The sequence below is a fragment of the Balaenoptera borealis genome (assembly GCF_965194805.1).
Source record: "Balaenoptera borealis genome assembly, chromosome: 20".
Taxonomy (NCBI): Eukaryota; Metazoa; Chordata; class Mammalia; order Artiodactyla; family Balaenopteridae; genus Balaenoptera; species Balaenoptera borealis.
Genome location: NC_138879.1, coordinates 32,573,803 through 32,597,739, shown reverse-complemented (window position 1 = coordinate 32,597,739; position 23,937 = coordinate 32,573,803). Strand labels below are relative to the sequence as shown.

Sequence of the window (23,937 nt, the reverse complement as noted above, 5' to 3'; positions counted from 1 at the left end):
TCTTTTGTTAATCTTCCATTGTAAATGATACTATTTATATGTTATTGTGAATTTGGCAAGATTGCATGTATTATCTATTTAAGATAAAGCTGCCGAATAAGAAGCCAAAGTAATTAACTTACAATGTCCTTTTTTTACAGAGAGCGGGGGTAATCTTATGTATATAATATTCGTATGAACCAGAAAATAAAGACAAATAAATATGTTAATCCAAAATGTTTCTGGCATCAGTACTTGGAATCACTGAAAAATTTTACAACTGGCCATAAACTTCAAGTAGTAATGAAAATAAAAGATTTAATAAAAAATATTCCCAATTGGAAACAAATCAGAAGGCAAGAACAGAAAGTGAACCATGTCAATAAAATTATAAAAAAGTCACCAAACCTTGGTGAGGCAGCATGTAATCTTGTCAGACACTGGTTATGAGAATGATTACAGATTAGTAATAGAAAGTATCCATTCCAAAACATGTTTAAGAGAAAATTGCAAGCAGTTTATTTCCACTGATATATAAAGAGTTCCCTCTTACATAACTTCGGAAATATACTCCTAAAATCAAAATGAGTATTTCTCATTAATGAACTCTGTAAATATCACAGAATACTTTGAGAATTTTGTAATTAGGCATTTGGAAATCCAGTGAGGTTCTGATCAAACATTAGCAGGATCCCATTCAAATCTTTACAGTCTTGAAGACAAATTTTATTTCTATTCTATATTTATGGCATTCTCTATAAAAAATATATCAGATATATTTTGCAATTAAATAATCCAATTAATTAAAAAATCTTTAGGCCTAGATATTACATTATGTTACAAGAATCTAAAGCTACAGTAATATATTACTTATGCATAATATTGGAAAAAAATTACGTCACTAGACTTGTAAAAAATGAACACTGAAAAGTCCTGAAAAAATATGAATTATATTTTTTGAAGTAATATACACAGGCTTAGATTGCTGTCAATTATTGTGCAGAGGTAAAAACGTACCAAGTCCAAAGGTGATACATTTTTCAAAAAAAGAAAATGTTTCTATGGTCTCAGACTATAGCTTTGGGTAACTTTAAAAAATTGATGCTATTTTGGATTGTGATAGAATAAAAAATTTCAGAAGACCTCTAAGAACATGACCTACTGACACTGGTACCTAGACACTGGACTGTTAGATACTAATAAACAATTTTATAAAATTCTGTAGTTGGTGTATTTGTACATTCTCATATACCCCCTTTGGCAGTGTCCACCAACATTTATGTTCTCCATTCCACACTGTAGAGTTGTTACCAGGAGGCCGCTCCCAGGCAGAGACTACATTTCTCAGCTCCCCCTACATCCTTATGTGAGCATGTAACTAATTCCCACCAGTGGAAGGGGAGAGAGTTTATGTTTATGTCTTGTGGACCAGGGGTTTTCAAGAACAGCGCTGGAATGCCTTCTCTGTTCTCACTCCTCATCCATAACTGAAAGCAGAGAACTCAGAGGCCCTAGGGGATGGCAGAGCCATGAACTGGAGGGAGTTGGGGTCTCAAAATCACTACCCAAAGAAAAGAAAAGCCACCCACTGACCAGGGATTCCCACACTGACTGGTGTGTGAGTGCTAAGCCACTGAAAAGCAGGGTTTGTAACAGCAGCTAGTGTTACTCTAAATGACTTCAAGAGAGTATTTCAAGATGAAGTCATGACTATTACTTTCTCATTAAATGTATGTACGACTTCTTACAAACCAAAGAGTTTGTCTTTCTAAAATACAAAAAGCAGGCAATAAATACATATTTTCAGGCTACTTGAAATATGTTAGTTATCAAAAGACTCTGTCAGAATATAGATTAATGGAAACTAAATTTAATTAGAAGCAAGTTTGCAAGACCATTGCCAAAGTTTCCATATTAAATTCCCACTTATGAGTAGAAGTGCATGAAATATAGAAGATATTTTAAATTTTAATGTTCTTATTAAAATGGTAAGAATTGTAATACAAGTTATAAGGCTTTCATTCAATTTATCCAATAAAATATGTTTAACAAACATCTAACTACATGTATTTTTTTAATTGCCAAATTTGAAATCTTAAAAAAAATCTAGAATTATTTGAAACATACAACTTCAACTTATTTTATACTTATCCTAATATTATTTTTCTATCAAAGTTAAGCTGATTACACTAAAAATATAAAGCTATAAATATACATATGATATTAGAAAACTGAGCATCACAAAACTGGGGACTTGGAGGGGTTCCACATGAGACCATCTTTAAACTCTTGAGGTGTTTTGTCAGTATTATTGACTCCATAATGCTAAGTGCAAAAGCCACTTGAGAGTGAGTGCTATAACACAGAAACCTTCAATTACAGTAAAAAATTATGGGATAAAAACCATATATGCCATCAACCTTTACAGTTCTCTCATGAACTTTACATACTGATTGTTTCTAATGGTGCCACCTTGGACTTGTGAATAAATGGGCTTAACTGTTTTTTAGAACCTTATTTAATACTTATATTTTTAAATATTATATATCCTAATTTACATATTTATATTATGTTTATATTTTATGTATTTATATTATATATATTTATATTTTAAAGGAGAGACAGTTATATTTACTATCCTCATTTTATATATGAGGAAGCTAATACTGAGAGAGGTGAAATAACTTACTCCAGGTCATAAAACTAGTAAATGTTAGAGCCAGGATCTGGATCCAAATCTGACTTCTGAGAATTTTACCATTATGTTATATTCCTCTCTGAGGCTCTATTATATGGGTTGGTTTCAACAACAATATATATGGAGGCTTTGGGATAGATTAAATGAGACCACCTGAAAAGAGGTCTTTAGCTTTACAAGATGAAATATTAAAGATGTATTGACTGATTAATTCAATGATCATAAATTCTATCTCTAAAGCATTTTTAAATAATTTATCATAAAATTCATAAAAACTTTATTCAGTTTGAATAAAAATTATTTGTGTGACACCTGCTTCTCCAGCAGTCTTAAACTTTTTGCATCATGTGGCAATTGAAGAAATTGAGGCTAAGAGAGTCCCAGTGCCCTGTCCAAGGTCACACAATAGCAGAGCTCAGGCTTAGATGCAGACCATGGTCACTATCTTTTTGTATCAGCTTCACGGACCTGGTCTGAAATTCCGTATTGCCCAGGCACTAACTGGGTTACTTGTATGTCTCTGGGAAAGTTACTTAAACTCTGAGTCTGTTTCCCAATCTAGAAAACATGTAAGACCTTCCACGATAGTGTTAAGAGAGAAAACATATAAATCCCCTAGTTTTATGCCTGACACGTTCTAGGTCCATCATAAGCATCATCCTCTCTCCTCCACTTCTAACTTCCTGTATTAGTTTTCTCTTGGTGCAGTAACAAATGACCACGAATGTAGTGGCTTAAAACAATGCTAATTTACTGGCTAACTCTTCTGTAGCTCAGAAGTCCAAAACAGTTCTCACTGGGCTCAAATCAAGATGTTGGCAAGGCTAAATTTCGTTCTGGAGGCTCTAGGGGAGAATCCATTTCCTTGCTTTTCCAGCTTTTAAAGGCCACCCACATTCCATGGCTTGTGGCCTCCATCTTCCAAGTCAGCAACACAACATATCTCTGACCCTGCTTCCATTGTCATATCTCTTTCTCTGACTCTCTCCTTCTGGCTCCCTCTTCTACTGCTGAGGACTCATGTGATTAGACTGGACCCACATGGATAATCCAGGATAATCTCCCTATTTTAAGGTCAGCTGATTAGCAACCTTAATTCCACCTGCAACCTTAATGCCCCTTTACCACGGAACCTAACATATTCAAAGATTTTGGGGATTAGCTCATGGATATCATCAGGGAGCCATTATTCTACTTACCACACTCCCTTGCCCCTCAGCTACTTCTCGCACTAAAGTCTAGAGCTTGAGGGAAGGGGCACTGGTTTGTATTAATTCTTGCAATTTGCCTGAAACTTGGCAAATGTACAGGAAGAAAGATTATATGCTAAATACATTGTACTGGACATAACTGACTGAAGAAAAAGGTGCTAGAGATCTATGGAAAGTAATTTAAGGAAGAAGCAACTGTTATGGAATGAATTGTGTCCCCACCCCCCAATTCTATGTTGCAGTCCTAAACTCTAATGTGGCTGTGTTTGGAGGATGGGGCCTTTGTGGAGGTAATGAGGGTTAGATGAGATCATGGGGGTGAGGACCTGGTCCAATGGGACTTGTGTCCTTGTAAGAAGAAGAAGACACATCAGACCTTTCTCTCCATGCACACAGAGAAGAGGCCATGTGAGGAGGTAGTTGTCTACATCCCAGGAAGAGGGGCCTCACAAGAAACCTATCCTGATGGCATCTTGATCTTGGCCTTCTGTCCTCCAGAATTGTGAGAAAAATAAATTTCTCACCCAGTTTAAGCCACCCAGTCTGTGGTATTTTGTTATGGAAGCCCTAGCAGACTAATACAGCAACCAAATTTGGATGGGAAAGTGAAAAAAAAGTTAGTATTTGTTGAGAAATTTAAATAAAGGGTCTTGGAGGCAGAGAAGATCCCATATCTGGCTAAATAAAAGTATAACCCTAGAAAGGTGATGAATTTCCAAAGTACTTTACACAATCCCAAAGGATTTTCTTATATTATCCAAAAAAAATGCTAAAAAAACATGCTTCCTGCCTCAGTTATACCTGTTATTGGTTAAATGGGGGAAAAAGAGTTTGATGTTGGCTGTCTAGATCTGGATATTTTATTCATTTCAGTGGGCTTTGCCATTCTGAGTAACCTTGGTCAGCTGGCTGGCCTTCTGTTTAGATGACAGTTGCTCATACAGAGTTTCATATGCCTACACCCCTTTGTAGATATTTATAGAAAATCCAGAGCAGGCTGTCTCAGGCTCCTGAGCACTGCAGCCTCTTTGCTCCTGTGACAGGACTTTTGACTGGCTGGGGAGAGGCATAAGTGTAGGTTATGGTTGCTGGTATCTATTTGCAGCTGTGCAAATGCTGTCATGTAAAGCTCCTCCACTGGCAAATAGCAGTAGAATAATATAAGGGAAGGGAAGGGGAATGAACATCTATTAGGCACTCACCTTGTGCCAGGTGAGTTATTTTATTCAGTTCTCAAAGCAAGCCTGGGAGATATAAACTACTATCCTTGTTTTTCGATGAGAAAAGGGGTTACAGACGATAGAAATATTACTAATTATACCAAGGTCACACTCAAAAGTGGTGGTGTAAACAGTAGAAACCAGGTCTGTCTGATACTAAAGCCCATATTTTTTCCCTACCAACTGCTTCCTCAATGACAGTATTCACTCATTTGATAAATATTTATTCAGTCCCTACACATACCAGGCACTGTACTAGTTACTGGATATTCTAAACCAGTTATCACATAGATGGGTACATCCAAACTAGTGGTTTTAATACCTTACAATTTAATCATAGCTAGAAGTGTTTGGGAACAAAATATTTTAATAAGCTCCATACTTCTTCCTTTAAGTCCTCTGTTGATTTCTTCATTATAGTCTCATTAAGAATGAAATGCTCAGGATTGCCATACATGCAAAGACAGTGAGGAGCTTACCCCCATTTTCCTTATCTACGCTGAAGTTAGGTACGTAGAAATTGCCCTGACATCTCATCAAGTGAGCCTTAGACTTCAGTAGTCTGTCCATGGGTATTTCTTAACTCATCCAAAATTAATCAAAGCAGCCAAATTAACGAGGTCTTAAGAGGGAGGGCTCCTGACAGTATCTACTAAAGTGGAGCTAAAATCATCTGCTAAGGATTTAGGAAAAGTTAAAAGTAGTAGCTTTTTATTTCCCATCCAGAAACCATCCCTCCCTCTCCACCCTCCCTTCCCCAGTCTCCTTAATTTCTAATCACATTAGAATTACCTAACATAGACTCTACGTGCAAAATAAGGTTGGAGGTAAGAAAAACAATCTCAAATTTTTCTCTTTTGTGTTTTCCATTTTTTAATTTATTGTATAAATGAGATGATACAATGTAACTTAAGCCTTTAATACAGTAGGCTGACAATGACAAATTTCATTCATATATAGGTTATGACTTACATTCTTTCCTACCTGGAAACAACCTAATAGGTTGTTCTACCCCAAGTTCAGACAATCATTTAGGGTTGTTAATGAACTCTGACTGGAAAGATATGAGAAAAAACATGCCTATTGGAAATCAGTTTTCCTTTGAAGTCATAAAGGCAAAGCTCTTAAATACTGACTATCTCGTAAGAACTATTGTGGGGGGTGTCACTGTTTGTTTTGTCATTCCAACCTACGATTTGCATTATTACTGTTCATCCTGGCAGAGTTCCTGTGTTGGCGATATGCTCTAGAAGACCAAAGACTGAAAAGATCTGGTATGTGTCCCACACGTCTCTTCCCCCGGCGCCCACAGCAGACATCTCTGATGCATCAAGACAAATATCAGGGACTTCCCTGGTGGTGCAGTGGTTAAGAGTCTGCCTGCCAATGCAGGGGACAGGGGTTTGATCCCTGGTCCGGGAAGATCCCACATGCCTCAGAGCAACTAAGCCCGTGCACCACAACTACTGGGCCCACGCGCCGCAACTACTGAAGCCTGCGAACCTAGAGCCTGTGCTCCACAACAAGAAGCCACCGCAATGAGAAGCCCACACACCACAACGAAGAATAGCCCCCGCTCACGGCAACTAGAGAAAAGCCCGTACGCATCAACGAAGACCCAACGCAGCCAAAAAAAAAAAAAAAAAAAGACATATCAGTGAGGTTGAATATAGCCTCAGAATTCTTCACAAACGACACTTGAGAAAGTGAGTTGAAATCCATTTGCTCTCTCTGCTCTAGACAGAAACTTCTGTTTTATTCAGAAATCACAGGCTCCCTAGGTTTTACTGGTATGCATTTGTAATGTTGTAAGTATAATACTTCCTATGTAATGGAGAACAGGTTTTATAATAAAAGGTATGCTATCTCAGATTTCAGGATGTGATATAAAGGTGTATCAACACAAAGGAATTATAAGCCAAGTGTGAGTAACTTTTAAAAACCAATGAGTAGACGGCTTCAAGATGGTGGAAGAGTAAGACGTGGAGATCACCTTCTTCCCCACAAATACATAAGAAATACATCTACATGTGGAACAACTACTACAGAACACCTACTGAATGCTGGCAGAAGACCTCAGACTTCCAAAAAGGCAAGAAACTCCCCACGTACCTGGGTAGGGCAAAAGAAAAAAGAAAAAACAGAGACAAAAGAATAGGGACGGGACCTGCACCAGTGGGAGGGAGCTGTAAAGGAGGAAAGGTTTCCACACACTAGGAAGCCCCTTCGTGGGCAGAGACTGCGAGTGGCAGAGGGGGGAAGCTTCAGAGCAACAGAGGAGAGCTCAGCAAAAGGGGTGCACAGGGCAAAGCGGAGAGATTCCCGCACAGAGGATCGGTGCCGACCAGCACTCACCAGCCCAAGAGGCTTGTCTGCTCACCCGCCAGGGCGGGTGGGGGCTGGGAGCTGAGGCTCAGGCTTCGGAGGTCAGATCCCAGGGAGAGGACTGGGGTTGGCTGCGTGAACACAGCCTGAAGGGACTAGTGCACCACGGCTAGCTGGGAGGGAGTCCGGGAAAAAGTCTGGAGCTGCCAAAGAGGCAAGAGACTTTTTCTTGCCTCTTTGTTTCCTGGTGCTCGAGAAGAGGGGATTAAGAGCGCCGCTTAAAGGAGCTCCGAGACGGGCGCGAGCCGCGGCTATCAGCGTGGACCCCAGAGACGGGCATGAGACGCTAAGGCTGCTGCTGCCGCCACCAAGAAGCCTGTCTGCAAGCACAGGTCACTATCCACACCTCCCCTCCCAGGAGCCTGTGCAGCCCACCACTGCCAGGGTCCCGTGACCCAGAGACAACTTCCCCGGGAGAACACATGGTGTGCCTCAGGCTGGTGAAATGTCACGCCGGCCTCTGCCACCGCAGGCTCGCCCGCATCCGTACCTCTCCCTCCCCCCGGCCTGAGTGAGCCAGAGCCCCCGAATCAGCTGCTCCTTTAACCCTGTCCGGTCTGAGGGAAGAACAGACGCCCTCATGCAACCTACACGCAGAGGCGGGTCCAAATCCAAAGCTGAACCCCAGGAGCTGTGCAAACAAAGAAGAGAAAGGGACATCTCTCCCAGCAGCATCAGGAGCAGAGGATTAAATCTCAACAATCAACCTGATGTACCTGCATCTGTGGAATACCTGAATAGACAACGAATCATCCCAAATTGAGGAGGTGGACTTTGGGAGCAACGATATATATATATTTTTCCCCTTTTCTCTTTTTGTGAGTGTGTATGTGTATACTTCTGTGTGTGATTTTGTCTGTATAGCTTTGCTTTTACCATTTGTCCTAGGGTTCTGCCTGTCCATTTTTTTTGTTTGTTTCTTTTTTTTTTAGTATACTTTTTAGCACTTGTTATCATTTGTGGATTTGTTTTTTGGTTTGGTTGCTCTCTTCTTTCTTTCTTTTTTTTGTTACTTAAAAAAATTTTTTTTAATATTTAATTTTAATAACTTTGTTTTATTTTATTTTACTTTATTTTATCTTCTTCTTTCTTTCTTTCTTTTCTCCCTTTTATTCTGAGCCGTGTGGATGACAGGCTCTTGCTGCTCCAGCCAGGCATCAGGGCTGTGACTCTGAGGTGGGAGAGCCAAGTTCAGGACATTGGTCCACAGGAGACCTCCCAGCTCCACGTAATATCAAATGGTGAAAATCTCCCAGAGATCTCCATCTCAATGCCAAGACCCAGCTCCACTCAACGACCAGCAAGCTACAGTGCTGGACACCCTATGCCAAACAACTAGCAAGACAGGAACACAACCCCATCCATTAGCAGAGAGGCTGCCTAAAATCATAATAAGGCCACAGACCCCCCAAAACACACCACCAGATGTGGACCTGACCACCAGAAAGACAAGATCCAGCCTCATCAACCAGAACACAGGCACTAGTCCCCTCCACCAGGAAGCCTACACAACCCACTGAACCAACCTTAGCCACTGGGGGCAGACACCAAAAACAATGGGAACTACGAACCTGCAGCCTGCGAAAAGGAGACCCCAAACACAGTAAGTTAAGCAACATGAGAAGACAGAGAAACACACAGAAGATGAAGGAGCAAGGCAAAAACCCACCAGACCTAACAAATGAAGATGAAATAGGTTGTCTACCTGAAAAAGATTTCAGAATAATGACAGTAAAGATGATCCAAAATCTTGGAAATAGAATAGAGAAAATACAAGAAACGTTTAACAAGGACCTAGAAGAACTAAAGAGCAAACAAACAGTGATGAACAACACAATAAATGAAATTAAAAATTCTCTAGAAGGGATCAATAGCAGAATAACTGAGGCAAAAGAATGGATAAGTGACCTAGAAGATAAAATAGTCGAAATAACTACTGCAGAGCAGAGTAAAGAAAAAAGAATGAAAAGAATTGAGGACAGTCTCAGAGACCTCTGGGACAACATTAAACGCACCAACATTCGAATTATAGGGGTCCCAGAAGAAGAAAAGAAAAAGAAAGGGACTGAGAAAATATTTGAAGAGATTATAATTGAAAACTTCCCTAATATGGGAAAGGAAATAGTTAATCAAGTCCAGGAAGCATGGAGAGTCCCATACAGGATAAATCCAAAGAGAAACACGCCAAGACACATATTAATCAAACTATCAAAAATTAAATACAAAGAAAAAATATTAAAGGCAGCAAGGGAAAAACAACAAATAACACACAAGGGAATCCCCATAAGGTTAACAGCTGATCTTTCAGCAGAAACTCTGCAAGCCAGAAGGGAATGGCAGGACATATTTAAAGTGATGAAGGGGAAAAACCTACAACCAAGATTGCTCTACCCAGCAAGGATCTCATTCAGATTTGACAGAGAAATTAAAACCTTTACAGACAAGGAAAAGCTAAGAGAATTCAGCACCACCAAACCAGCTTTACAACAAATGCTAAAGGACCTTCTCTAGCCAGGAAACACAAGAGAAGGAAAAGACCTACAATAACAAACCCAAAACAATTAAGAAAATGGGAATAGGAACATATCGATAATTACCCTAAATGTAAATGGATTAAATGCTCCAACCAAAAGACACAGACTGGCTGAATGGATACAAAAACAAGACCTATATATATGCTGTCTACAAGAGACCCACTTCAGACCTAGGGAGACATACAGACTGAAAGTGAGGGGATGGAAAAAGATATTCCATGCAAATGGAAATCAAAAGAAAGCTGGAGTAGCAATTCTCATATCAGATAAAATAGACTTTAAAACAAAGACTATTAAAAGAGACAAAGAAGGACACTACATAATGATCAAGGGATCAATCCAAGAAGAAGATATAACAATTGTAAATATTTATGCACCCAACCTAGGAGCACCTCAATACATAAGGCAAATACTAACAGCCATAAAAGGGGAAATTGACAGTAACACAATCATAGTAGGGGACTTTAACACCCCACTTCCACCAATGGACAGATCATCCAAAATGAAAATCAATAAGGAAACAGAAGCTTTAAATGATACATTAATCAAGATGGACTTAATTGATAGTTATAGGACATTCCATCCAAAAACAACAGAATACACTTTCTTCTCAAGTCCTCATGGATCATTCTCCAGGATAGATCAAATCTTGGGTCACAAATCAAGCATTGGTAAATTTAAGAAAATTGAAATCGTATCAAGTATCTTTTCCGACCACAACGCTATGAGACTAGATATCAATTACAGGAAAAAATAATAACCAAGAGATAACTGAAGAAATCAAAGAGGAAATCAAAAAATACCTAGAAACAAATGACAAATGAAAACACAACAACCCAAAACCTATGGGATACAGCAAAAGCAGTTCGAAGAGGGAAGTTTATAGCAATACAATCCTACCTTAAGAAACAAGAAACACCTCAAATAAACAACCTAAACTTACACCTAAAGCAATTAGAGAAAGAAGAATAAAAAACCGCAAAGTTAGCAGAAGGAAAGAAATCATAAAGATCAGATCAGAAATAAATGAAAAAGAAATGAAGGAAACTAGAGCAAAGATTATTAAAACTAAAAGCTGGTTCTTTGAGAAGATAAACAAAATTGATAAACCATTAGCCAGAGTCATCAAGAGAAAAAGGGAGAAGACACAAATCAATAGAATTAGAAATGCAAAAGGAGAAGTAACCACTGACACTGCAGAAATACAAAGGATCATGAGAGATTACTACAAGGAACTCTACGCCAATAAAATGGACAACCTGGAAGAAAAGGACAAATTCTTAGAAATGCACAACCTTCCGAGACTGAACCAGGAAGAAATACAAAATATGAACAGACCAATCACAAGCACTGAAATTGAAACTGTGATTAAAAATCTTCCAACAAACAAAAGCCCAGGACCAGATGGCTTCACAGGCGAATTGTATCAAACATTTAGAGAAGAGCTAACACCTATCCTTCTCAAACTCTTCCAAAATATAGCAGGGGGAGGAACACTCCCAAACTCATTCTACGAAGCCACCATCACCCTGATACCAAAACCAGACAAAGATGTCACAAAGAGAGAAAACTAGAGGCCAATATCACTGATGAACATAGAAGCAAAAATCCTCAACAAGATACTAGCAAACAGAATCCAACAGCACATTAAAAGGATCATACACCATGATCAAGTGGGGTTTATTCCAAGAATGCAAGGATTCTTCAATATACGCAAATCAATCAATGTGATACACCATATTAACAAATTGAAGGAGAAAAACCATCTGATCATCTCAATAGATGCAGAGAAAGCTTTCGACAGAATTCAACACCCATTTATGATAAAAACCCTCCAGAAAGTAGGCATAGAGGGAACTTTCCTTAACCTAACCGAATAAAGGCCATATATGACAAACCCACAGCCAACATTGTCCTCAATGGTGAAAAACTGAAACCATTTCCACTAAGATCAGGAACAAGACAAGGTTGCTCACTCTCACCACTATTATTCAACATAGTTTTGGAAGTTTTAGCCACAGCAATCAGAGAAGAAAAAGAAATAAAAGGAATCAAAACTGGAAAAGAAGTAAAGCTGTCACTGTTTGCAGATGTCATGATACTATACATAGAGAATCCTAAAGATGTTATCAGAAAACTACTAGAGCTAATCAATTAATTTGGTAAAGTAGCAGGATACAAAATTAATGCACAGAAATCTTTTGCAGTCCTATACACTAATGTTGAAAAATCTGAAAGTGAAATTAAGAAAACACTCCCGTTTACCATTGCAACAAAAAGAATAAAATATCTAGGAATAAACCTACCTAAGGAGACAGAAGACCTGTATGCAGAAAATTATAAGACATTGATGAAAGAAATTAAAGATGATACAAATCGATGGAGAGATATACCATGTTCTTGGATTGGAAGAATCAACATTGTGAAAATGACTATACTACCCAAAGCAATCTACAGATTCAATGCAATCCCTATCAAACTACCACTGGCATTCTTCACAGAACTAGAACAAAAAATTTCACAATATGTATGGAAACACAAAAGACCCTGAATAGCCAAAGCAATCTTGAGAAAGAAGAACGGAGCTGGAGGAATCAGGCTCCGGGACTTCAGACTATACTACAAAGCGACAGTAATCAAGACAGTATGCTACTGGCACAAAAACAGAAATATAGATCAATGGAACAGGATAGAAAGCCCAGAGATAAACCCATGCACCTATGGTCACCTTATCTTTGATAAAGGAGGCAAGAATATACAGTGGAGAAAAGATAGCCTCTTCAATAAGTGGTGCTGGGAAAACTGGACAGGTACATGTAAAAGTATGAAATTAGAACACTCCCTAACACCATACACAAAAATAAACTCAAAATGGATTAAAGACCTAAATGTAAGGCCAGACACTATCAAACTCTTAGAAGAAAACATAGGCAGAACACTCTATGACATAAATCACAGCAAGATCCTTTTTGACCCACCTCCTAGAGAAATGGAAATAAAAACAAAAATAAACAAATGGGACCTAATGAAACTTAAAAGCTTTTGCACAGCAAAGGAAACCATAAACAAGACCAAAAGACAACCCTCAGAATGGGAGAAAATATTTGCAAATGAAGCAACTGATAAAGGATTAGTCTCCAGAATTTACAAGCAGCTCATGCAGCTCAATAACAAAAAAACAAACAACCCAATCCAAAACTGGGCAGAAGACCTAAATAGACATTTCTCCAAAGAAGATATACAGATTGCCAACAAACACATGAAAGAATGCTCAACGTCTTTAATCATTAGAGAAATGCAAATCAAAACTACAATGAGATATCATCTCACACCGGTCAGAATGGCCATCATCAAAAAATCTACAAACAATAAATGCTGGAGAGGGTGTGGAGAAAAGGGAACCCTCTCTCACTGTTGGTGGGAATGTAAATCGATACAGCCCCTATGGAGAACAGTATGGAGGTTCCTTTAAAAACTAAAAATAGAACTACCATACGACCCAGCAATCCCACTACTGGGCATGTACCCTGAGAAAACCATAATTCAAAAGGAGTCACGTAGCAAAATGTTCATTGCAGCTCTATTTACAATAGCCAGGACATGGAAGCAACCTAAGTGTCCATCGACAGATGAATGGATAAAGAAGATGTGGCACATATATATACAATGGAATATTACTCAGCCATAAAAAGAAATGAAATTGAGTTATTTGTAGTGAGGTGGATGGACCTAGAGTCTGTCAGACAGAGTGAAGTAAGTCAGAAAGAGAAAAACAAATACCATATGCTAACACATATATATGGAATCTAAAAAAAAAAAAAAAAGGTCATGAAGAACCTAGGGGCAAGACAGGAATAGACACAGACCTACTAGAGAATGGAGTTGAGGATACAGGGAGGGGGAAGGGTAAGCTGGGACAAAGTGAGAGAGTGGCATGGACATATATACACTACCAAATGTAAAATAGATAGCTAGTGGGAAGCAACCGCATAGCATAGGGAGATCAGCTCAGTGCTTTGTGACCACCTACAGGGGTGGGATAGGGAGGGTGGGAGGGAGGGAGACGCAAGAGGGAAGAGATATGGGGACATATGTATGTATATGTATAACTGATTCACTTTTTTATAAAGCAGAAACTAACACACCATTGTAAAGCAATTATACTCCAATAAAGATGTTAAAAAAAACCAAACAAAATAAAAAACCAATGATTATTCCTACTTGAAAAATCACCAACAGTACCATATAATGTTTGAAGCAAGTATATGATATTGAGATTTTTGTGTCGTTTATAGAGATGTATAGATTATATATATAATAATTTAATTATAGATTAATATATAAATTATATTGTGAAACAGCCTTGTAGTAGGCATCCTCTAAGATAGCTCCCAGTGGTCCTTACCTTCTGGCATGCACACTCTTGTATAGTTGACTCCTACACTGTACCAGGGTGGTCTGTGTGACCAGTAGCATATGGCAGAAGGTATGTCACTCACTTCTGAGATTGGTTATAAAAGACACTGCAGCTTTTTTTTTTTTTTTTTAAACATCTTTAGACACTGCAGCTTTTATCTTGGTGTTTCTCTTGCTCTCACTTTTTCTCTTGTCCTTTGCTGTGGGGGAAGCCAGCTGCCATGTTTGTGCAGCCCTATGGCCCTATGGATGTAGAAAGGTCCACTTATGGTGAGGAACTGAAGCCTCACATGTAAGCCTGGAACAAATATTCCAGTCCCATTAAACTACTCTTCAATTCCCAGACCTGGCTAAGAGCTTGATTGCAACTTTATGAGAAACCCACATCGAGAGAGAGTCAGAATGATCCAGCAAAACCACATCCGGGTTCTTGACCCTCTGCAACTTGGGTAAGAAAATAAATGTTTATTGTTTAAGGCTGCAAAATTTTGGGGAAATTTATTAAGTAGCAATAGAGAATTAATACATGAAATCATGGCCACTGATCACAGTGAATCTGAAACCTTCAATAGAAGAAAAGTTCAAAGAAAGCAATGTAGCAGTTATGTCTAGTTTGTAATATTAAGTTCATTTTTACTATCAAACATAACTCATAATAATTCTGTTAAATTATATAACATACATATAAAGTATATGAACTTTTAAAGTGGAATCATATCAAAAGACTGTTATAAATCTGTAATAGTATATAACTGCAAAGGGAAGATAGGAAGTTGGGTGGTAAAATGGTCAGGTTTATCAGATAATTTCATTACAGCGCTATCAAGATAACTGGCATTTTGTCATTGAATTTAAGAATGCTGCAACTCTCTCTCTAAGGAGAAAATAAGAAAGTTTTCCCTTGAATGCACTGGTATTTATATAGCAAGTGAGTAAGCCCTGCCTATTTGCATATGTGCATACACAAATTGGTGTATACATATACACATATATAGACATATACATTTGTTAGTTCTATGAAACACTGGCTCTAGCAATGCCAATATTTTGATTATATTTGTTTACACCAGATAAAATGTTTTCTTCTCTTGTGTCAGAAGGTAAGTAGATGACTACAAAGTATTAATGGGTGTGCAATGGACATGTGGGTGGATAGGAATATTCAATGAAGACCGTCTTTGTCCAGGCATTCTTGGGACAGCACTGACAGTTATTCCTTTGCCCGAGGCTTGGCTTCCATCAGATGTAACAATTCAGTTTCCGGGAAGACAGTGACAGCTGTCAATCTCAGGGCAGAGATTATACGTACACAGACCGGCATCTCCTCCAATGTTCTGGAAGGGTGATCTCAGTCACTGTTCTTTTTAAGCAAAGGTGACAGAGGCAATGAACTGAGTTCATTACTTGTTATTTCTTGCCTCCAAAGTACCATTAACATGGCAAATGAACTACTCCTACCCAAAAGCTAACACAGGCTATCCAGGCTCAAAATTTTGGTTGTGGTAGTGAGAGGATGAAAAAACAAAAATCTAAATAGTTCCAAGAAAGACATATAGTGGATGCTTGCTTATGCACACATTAATTATTTGGCATCCTATCTGAACTCAGTTAAGAGCTGAGAAGAAACCCTCATCAAAATGTTAGGAGGAAGTGAAGAGGCCTAACCTTGGCTGAAAGTGTCTATTTTGGGTCAGGTGTTATGATAGGCTCTTTACATACATAAGCTCATTCATTCTGGGCAGGAACTCTATGAAGGGCTAATATTCTTTCCATTCTATATGTAGAAATTAAAGCCCAGAGAGGTTTAGTAAACATGCCAAGTTCATTCAGCTATTCTGTGGAGACACCAGCATTGGAACCTAAGTTTCTCCAAATCCAAAGCCCATGCTCTTCTTTTCCTTATACCAGATGGCCTTCCTGGAATCAAATCCACCTGCACCAGAACTTATGCACTTGACTCACATACAAACACTTGTAGATGCACACTCCAGGACTATTTACAAGCAATTCAAATTAGTCTGATTATTTGGCATCCTGTCTTCCTCAAATAAACTCCTGGGGAAGATGGTGAAGTGTGTAGAGGATTGAAAAGGAGAATGGAGATGAGGAGATGGCCAGGCATGTTGAGAGTGGGGAGAGATGACAGCTGTGTCTCTACTCTAGCTTATACAGCTTAACATCACCCTGCAGAACTCACTGTATTATGTATAAGATTGATGTTTACAATGATTTTGTTCAGGGGCCTCAGTAGAAGAAGGCAGGGAAGCACACAATACTTGTAAAATAAGACTTCCATTAAGAATAGTTAAACTAAGATAAATGTTGGTGCTTGAATGGGGTTAATGACTAGCAAAAAAGCCAACTCATGGCAAGCAGTCCATTCCTCCATGAGACAAGATAAAGAAAACACTGGTGTATTGTTAGATTTTCTTATCTTTACTGTTTGACCTTTCTAGTCTCCAGGAGATAACTACTTATGCTTAGAACTAAGTGTCTATTCTGCTATTTAAAAATGAATAAAGTATAGAATTCTAACAAAATCAAAATCAGTTTAAAATATCTTTCTCGTCATATGTAACCATGCTACGTTAAAATAAGGAGATGGAGATGGTGCAGCATGGGTGTGTGTTTTGGGGGGATGGCTTTGGACTCAGACAACCCTGGAACTGTATCTTGACTCTGAAATTTTACTACTGTGTGACCTGGATGAGTTTAGCCTCTTTTCCACAGAGTTTCTCCAACTGTAATGGTGAGACAAGGATACCCACCACTGTCCTTTAACAAATCTATCTTACCTCTTTTCTGCTTTCCTTAGGAGTCAAGATTAAGGTCAAGGAAGAGAACTCCCTAAAGAGTGTACATTATTTTCTATGACTGGAGTGGATTATACAAATGTGGTGCTGCTTTCTATTCCTTCTACAGGGACTGAGTTAGATCTCAGGGCAGTCAAAGGGCTTGCTACTGCTTCTCTTCTCTCTTCTCCTTGGATGCTGTTCTCCCTTATAGTAGGAGCCCAGCCCAAGGCTACTGTTCCAGTCAGCAAAGGACAGTGGCTTAAACCACTGGGTACCAGGCAATGGGACATGCTCACTCTCTGACTCACACTCACAACTCTTTCTCCCTCCTTTTCCTTGGTAGTTGGTGATGGTGCCCTTATCCCTTCCTTTCCTCACAGGGCACTGGTTAGGCTCTGACACAGCTTTGGGTTAGGATACTGACAGACGGCTAAGGCTAAGCCTTGGTGAAGGAGTTCCCCACAGGGTCCAGACTCATTTACTGACATTTTTCAAAGGCCTCTGACTTCAGAACCCCGGTTTACAATGAATGCTAGTTTGCCTTCCTTTGATGGGGCATTTCTTTTGGGGACGTTCTAGGAGACAGGCATGGCTGAGGGCAGGATGCAGCTCACCACCATCATAATGTCGTCCTATTAAGAGCTGAGCGATGCCCACTTTCTACAGTGTTAAGAAGATTAGACAATACAATGCATAGAAAAATACACCTAACATATGCCTGACTGTTGAGCATAACCCCCCCCCCCATCCCCACATCTCTCCCCTTATCCATTATAAAGTGAACATAAGAAAGAAACCCAGTGCAAATTTGGATGTGGTTTTTCATTTTCTTGCCACCCCTACAGTACAGTGATTCAAATCTCTCAGGAACTAAACATAGTTAATACAGCATATTGAAGTGAAACTTTCCTTCTAGAAGAGTTATGATTTGGGAAGTGAATAGTATGGCGCTAAATGTAATCTGTTTATGGAATTCCTGGGTCCTTTGCTCCAAAAGTCCCTTTCTCCTTCATGTATTATAAACTACACCTTTGCTTTATTAATTACTTTTTGCTAGAGACCACAAGAAAAAAAAAATCAAGAAAATACTTTGCCAGGTTTACCCCTAGCTTCTCCTTAAGTCTTTTCAAAACATGAAGCTTCTGAATTTTCAATGTCTTTAATGGTCATACGATTTTTCTTGTTCTTTTTTCCACCATGATGTTTTCTCCATGTTGTAAATTAATGATGACTATTTTATTAGGTATCTACTGTGTTCAAAATTTTATGCTAGGTGCTTAACATTTAACAACTCTATAAAGTAGGTACAATTCCCCTAATTTTTTGATGAGAAAACTGAGATGAAGAGAGATGTAGGAACCTGTGTAAAGTCACAGGGCTTGAGAATCCAAAATGTGGATATTGCTTTGAAAAATACTTGCACATTTGAAAGAACAGCAAGGACACGTCTCTCTTTTCCTCCCCAAATGCATACCAAGTATCATTTGCTTAAAAAGGGTCATATAAGGAAGTCTCCTGGGATTTTAAGAGGTTGTTGGGAATCCCCTTTGTGTTCTCATAACTCCAACTCTGACATGAAAAGAGCTACCCAGAACATAGTGGAAGTATACCAGATTGCTGTGTCCAGAGTAAAATTAACCAGTCCAGCAGCTAGAAAATGTATTTCTGTTGGGGCTTTCAAAGAGAGGTCTCTATCAGTCTAGTACACTAGAGAGAATCCTGGTGTCAGAAGACTTGGATTCCCTTCTGGCTTGGTGATTTAGTTAGCTGTGGATTTTTTGGCAACTACTCTAGGCTCTTATTTTTTTCATCTATAAATGAAGGATGTTCTGAGACTCCATTGAGATGAGGTTTGTTCATATACTGTCTCATTTATCTCCTCAGTTATATATTGTATGTTTTTCCTCACTATTAAGTAAATTCCCTGATATCAGAGAATATATAGAATATATATAGTCTGTATATCTCACTACTGTATCTCCAAGGTATGGAATACTGCCTGGCACACAGCAAATGCTCAAAAAGTATCTGCAGAATGAATGAACTGTGTACACTGCAAAGCATGAAAAAATGTTGATATTATTACTATTATTGTTAATAAGTTTTAAGACAATGCAGATTTTTTCATTAGATATTAACTTTGCATAAATATTAATACTTTTAGCCAGAAGAGAATTCAGGCAGCCAACATTTAGGTTCAAATGACAATCCTGTTCCAATTTTTTGATGTTTCCCTTGAAATAATTATTATGGTTTTTTTTTTTTCCTAAATATATCTGATATTAGCATTTAAATCACATGAAATGAAAATGGTGAAGTTTCACTTCCTGTTACTAATTTTTGTAACCTCCAAGAGGGTTTCTTGGTATTACTGATTATTCTGCAACTTCCAGGTTCTCTCCAGATGTGAAGAAAATTGCTTACTCGGTTGAGATGCTTGTACTTACTTGATGAAGTACTTGATTCCATCTGCTGTGTAAGCTTCCTCCCACCCGTAAGGTAGACCTTGAGTGAAAGGAAACCAAAAATACATTTAATAAGATGATAAAGATAACTTTATTTCCTGGACACAAATTTCCCACAGCTTTACAATTATTTGAGTACGTTTCCTGTACAAAATAATTGTCTAGAAAGGAGGAATTAAAACAATTCAGATGAGCTTTCATACTCAGCATCTTAGAACACAATAAATAAGTCTTGAACAGTTAACAATCTGCTTTAGTTGCATTAAATGGATCATGACTTGTCATTTACATGTAGTGAGCATTTTTGTCAGCAGGATTCAAGCAAAAATTTTTGGTGCAGGGGATGGTTTTTGCCTGGAGGCAGAAGGATGGACAAGATGGCCTCTGCTTGTCTATTCGGGCTCAAAGTTTCTTTAATTGGCTCCCTTTACATTCTTTCACTCAGCTCCACAGGGAATCGAAGTATGATTACCAGATCAGCAAGCGGTTTGAAAGTAGCTCTTGGACAAGACAAAATTCCTTATGAAGTCTGAAAGTTTAGCAAAGTGATTTATAATGGATTGTAGTATTTTATTTTGTTAATTAAGAATTTTGTGCACTAAATGTTAACGGCCAAACAATTTGCTAAACTCAGCTTCCATTTCAGTAATGGGATTGAGAATAATTAGTTAGCTATAAAGAGATGCAGATTGAAGTAAGCAAGCAATCATTTGGCCATATTTCTATAAATGAGTACATTTTTGTCCTCTTCATACCAACAGAACAGGCCCAGGTTGAGGCAGCCCATTCTCTTATATTCCAATTATGGGTGGTACTCCTTTAGAACACAAGGGTTTCCATCTCTTGGCTCCACCCCTGGACTGGACATCCCTGGTGGCGCAGTGGTTAAGAATCCACCTGCCAATGCAGGGGGCACGGGTTCGAGCCCTGGTCCGGGAAGATTCCACATGCCGCGGAGCAATGCCTACTGAGCCTGTGCTCTAGAGCCAGTGCTCCACAACAAAAGAAGCCACCGCAATGAGAAGCCCTCGCACCGCAACAAAGAGTAGCCCCTGCTCGCCCCAAGTAGAGAAAAGCCCGCGCGCGGCAACAAAAACCCAATGCAGCCAAAAATAATAAGTAAATAAATTAAAAAAAAAAAGGTTGGGGACTGCTGCTGTTAAGGATTGTAATTGACCTTTTGGATCAGTCTTTGGTATTGACTTATCAAGGCTCCTTTGACGAGTATAAGATACATTAACACATCAAAGAACAGACTCCTGGTGCAGGTAGCCTACTTCTTTAGAAAGTAACTGAGCTGTAACAACAAACCATTGACTTCGTTTCCCCAAGTCTCAGCAAGGGGCAGAGCAAAAATGCAGGAACAGCAACAATGAACAAAATAAAACCTTTCTCTATCATCATTCGCTTCATATTCTTTGAGAATAGCTCTAATGATGTTATTTTTATAAGTAAGAAAAACAAAACAAGCTTTACTTTATATTTACCTCCAGTCTTTTAACACAGTTGTATAAAATAAGAGCCTGGCCCAAAATTCTGTAACTATTTCCTTTGTAGATTAACACAGGCCACCTAGGAGTTTCTTTTCTCCCTTAATGAATAAATGTTCCTATTTTAAGCACAAAATAAGCACATCTGGGAACTCAGCATAAGCAAATGACTGGCTTCTTAAAAGCCCCTGAAGTGACACTATATATATCTCCGATAGTATCCATGGCCAGCACACGCTCAGCCAGACAGGCCATGATCAACTGCTGCTGCAGTTCACGTAGATTTATCGCCTTTACACTTTCTACACCTTTGTTACAGATCACTTCATTTTTCACTGACAAGCCCCTCACCTGAAGGGAAGAATCTGATGACTGTACACAAAACCCCTGCTTTTATGACAAAAAGGTTCAGAAATGCCAGGAATGATGATCAATAGGGCAAAGACATGCTAAAAGCAGAAAGTCATTCTCATGTGACTAAGATTTTTGTTTAAATGACTTGTCTCTCCAGTGCAGTTACAGCCATATTTCTAATTTCTTAATTCACAGGTCTTTTTTTATTAATGAGGAGAAAAAATATGTATACTTTAAAGACAGCATCTTTTAGTCTATAGGATCATTTGAGAATTGACATTGACGTTGGGATACCACATCCCCATGCCATCAAGATAGAGTTCCTGCCCTGATTATTTTCTTACAATCATTAAACAAGGACTATAACTTCACAACGGACTTATTAAAGGTACCAATTCATATCCATGTAAGTCAAAATGGTTATTCAGTGACTGTAGCCATCAAGATATTCCTGTTTATTGAATAATATTTTAGGATAAATTCTCTGTTCTGAAAAAATAGCATTTCTTTTTAGAAGACTGCATAGTTTCTTCTTCCCCATGCAGTTAATATAGTCTGTAGGGACTTCCCTGGTGGTGCAGTGGTTAAGAATCCGCTTGCCAATGCAAGGGACACGGGTTCAAGCCCTGGTCCAGGAAGATCCCACATGCCGCGGAGCAACTAAGCCCGTGCGCCACAACTACTGAGCCTGTGCTCTAGAGCCTGCAAGCCACAACTAATGAGCCCACGTGCCATAACTACTGAAGCCCGCACGCCTAGAGCTTGTGCCCCACAACGAGAAGCCACTGCAATGAGAAGCAAGCGCACTGCAACGAAGAGTAGCCCCCACTCGCCGCAACTAGAGAAAGCCCGCGCATAGCAACGAAGACCCAACACAGCCAAAAATAAATAAATAAATAAATTTATTAAAAAAAAAATATATATATATAGTCTGTAAAAAACAGACTTGGGGACTCAATTGATAGCGACTATATTTCAGTGATAGTTCAGTAATAGAAAACACAATCACTGTCCAATTAATTATAAATTAAAAACCACAATATATTGATAAACCAAATAACCTACTTTATAGAAAAAGGGCGCTTTTGATTTCTACAAGCTTATATAACTATGATGGACACAATTGTCCTTCAGTAAAGATTTTCATCCCTTCACAATAAGTGATTTGGGTATAATTACAGCATACTATCTAAATACTTTTCAATAATCGTTATAGTCCCAAGGCATTAAAATTTTTCTACGTTCCTCACATCTTTATACTTGCAAATATATAATGCTTCTATTTTTCCTTTTCTTTTCATATTTGTTTTAAAACTGTTATGACAACTATTGTTTCTGATTGGAAGTATTTGTTTATGAACCCTCACATAACATTCTTCACATCAGAGATCATTAGTTTCAAAGTACTCTTCATGAGTATTTTGCCAAAGTAGGAGTCTCGTGCATATTCAGCTTAGAATACTGGCTGTCACCTAACACTCCACGTATCCAAAACCAAACTCATCACATGTCCATACAAAATAGTTTCCTTTCTATTTTCCCAGTCTATTTACGTAGGAAAGTTGTCTTTGTCATATTTGGCCCATTCATTAAATATTTATTGATCATTTTTTTAGTGATTATTCTTCTGTGTTTAGCATTTTACTTGGTGTTCAATACATAATGATTAACAAATTAACATGTACCTTGGTCTTATGAAACATTAAAAAGTAATCATAAATAAAGACACCATTAAAAATAGGAATAAGTACTAGGAAAGAAAAGTATTGAATACTATGAAAGAGTAACTCATAGCACAGACAAAGGTTAAACTCCTTAATACATAAATAACTCCTACAAATCAGTAAGAGAAAGGAAATGACAAATAGGAGTCTGTGAAACATGTGGAACATTCAGGACATAAATGTACTTAAACATATGAAAATAGGCTTAATTTCACTCTTAACAAGAGAAATACAAATTAAACTATTATGAGAGGCTGTGTTCATCATGTTAGCAAAGAGTAAAAAATAGTTTAATAAGACACTGTGTTGAGGGTATGATGAGGCAGTCATTCTCATACTGATGGGAGTATACATATGATAACATATGTATGGGGAGAAACTTTTCAAGATCTACCTAAAATTTTAAATGCTAATAACAACAGTTCACATTAATGGAGTGGCCATGTGCTAGACATTGCATTACACATGCACCAACTCTCTTAGGCCTCACAACAATTTTAAGAGGTACTGTTATTATCCCCATTTTACAAATGAGGAAACAGGCATGGAGAGGCTCCATCACTTGCCCAAGGTTACACAGCTGGCAGGCAGTAGAGCCCAGACTCTTAACCACTACGCTGAACTGGCTCCATGGACCATTTAATCCAGCAATTCTTCCAGGAATTT

The 23,937-nt window shown here is 38.4% G+C and overlaps 1 protein-coding gene across 3 annotated transcripts in view; it reads right to left on the bottom strand.

Moving 5' to 3' along the window:
* Window positions 1-23,937, bottom strand: part of STXBP4 (syntaxin binding protein 4) — a 213,573-nt gene that overhangs the window by 33,324 nt on the left and 156,312 nt on the right. For all 3 annotated transcript variants that reach the window (XM_082371880.1, XM_082371882.1, XM_082371881.1), the window contains one exon: window positions 19,686-19,743. In XM_082371880.1, coding sequence (XP_082228006.1) covers window positions 19,686-19,743 — 58 coding nt within the window. The remainder of the gene's footprint in view (window positions 1-19,685; window positions 19,744-23,937) is intronic.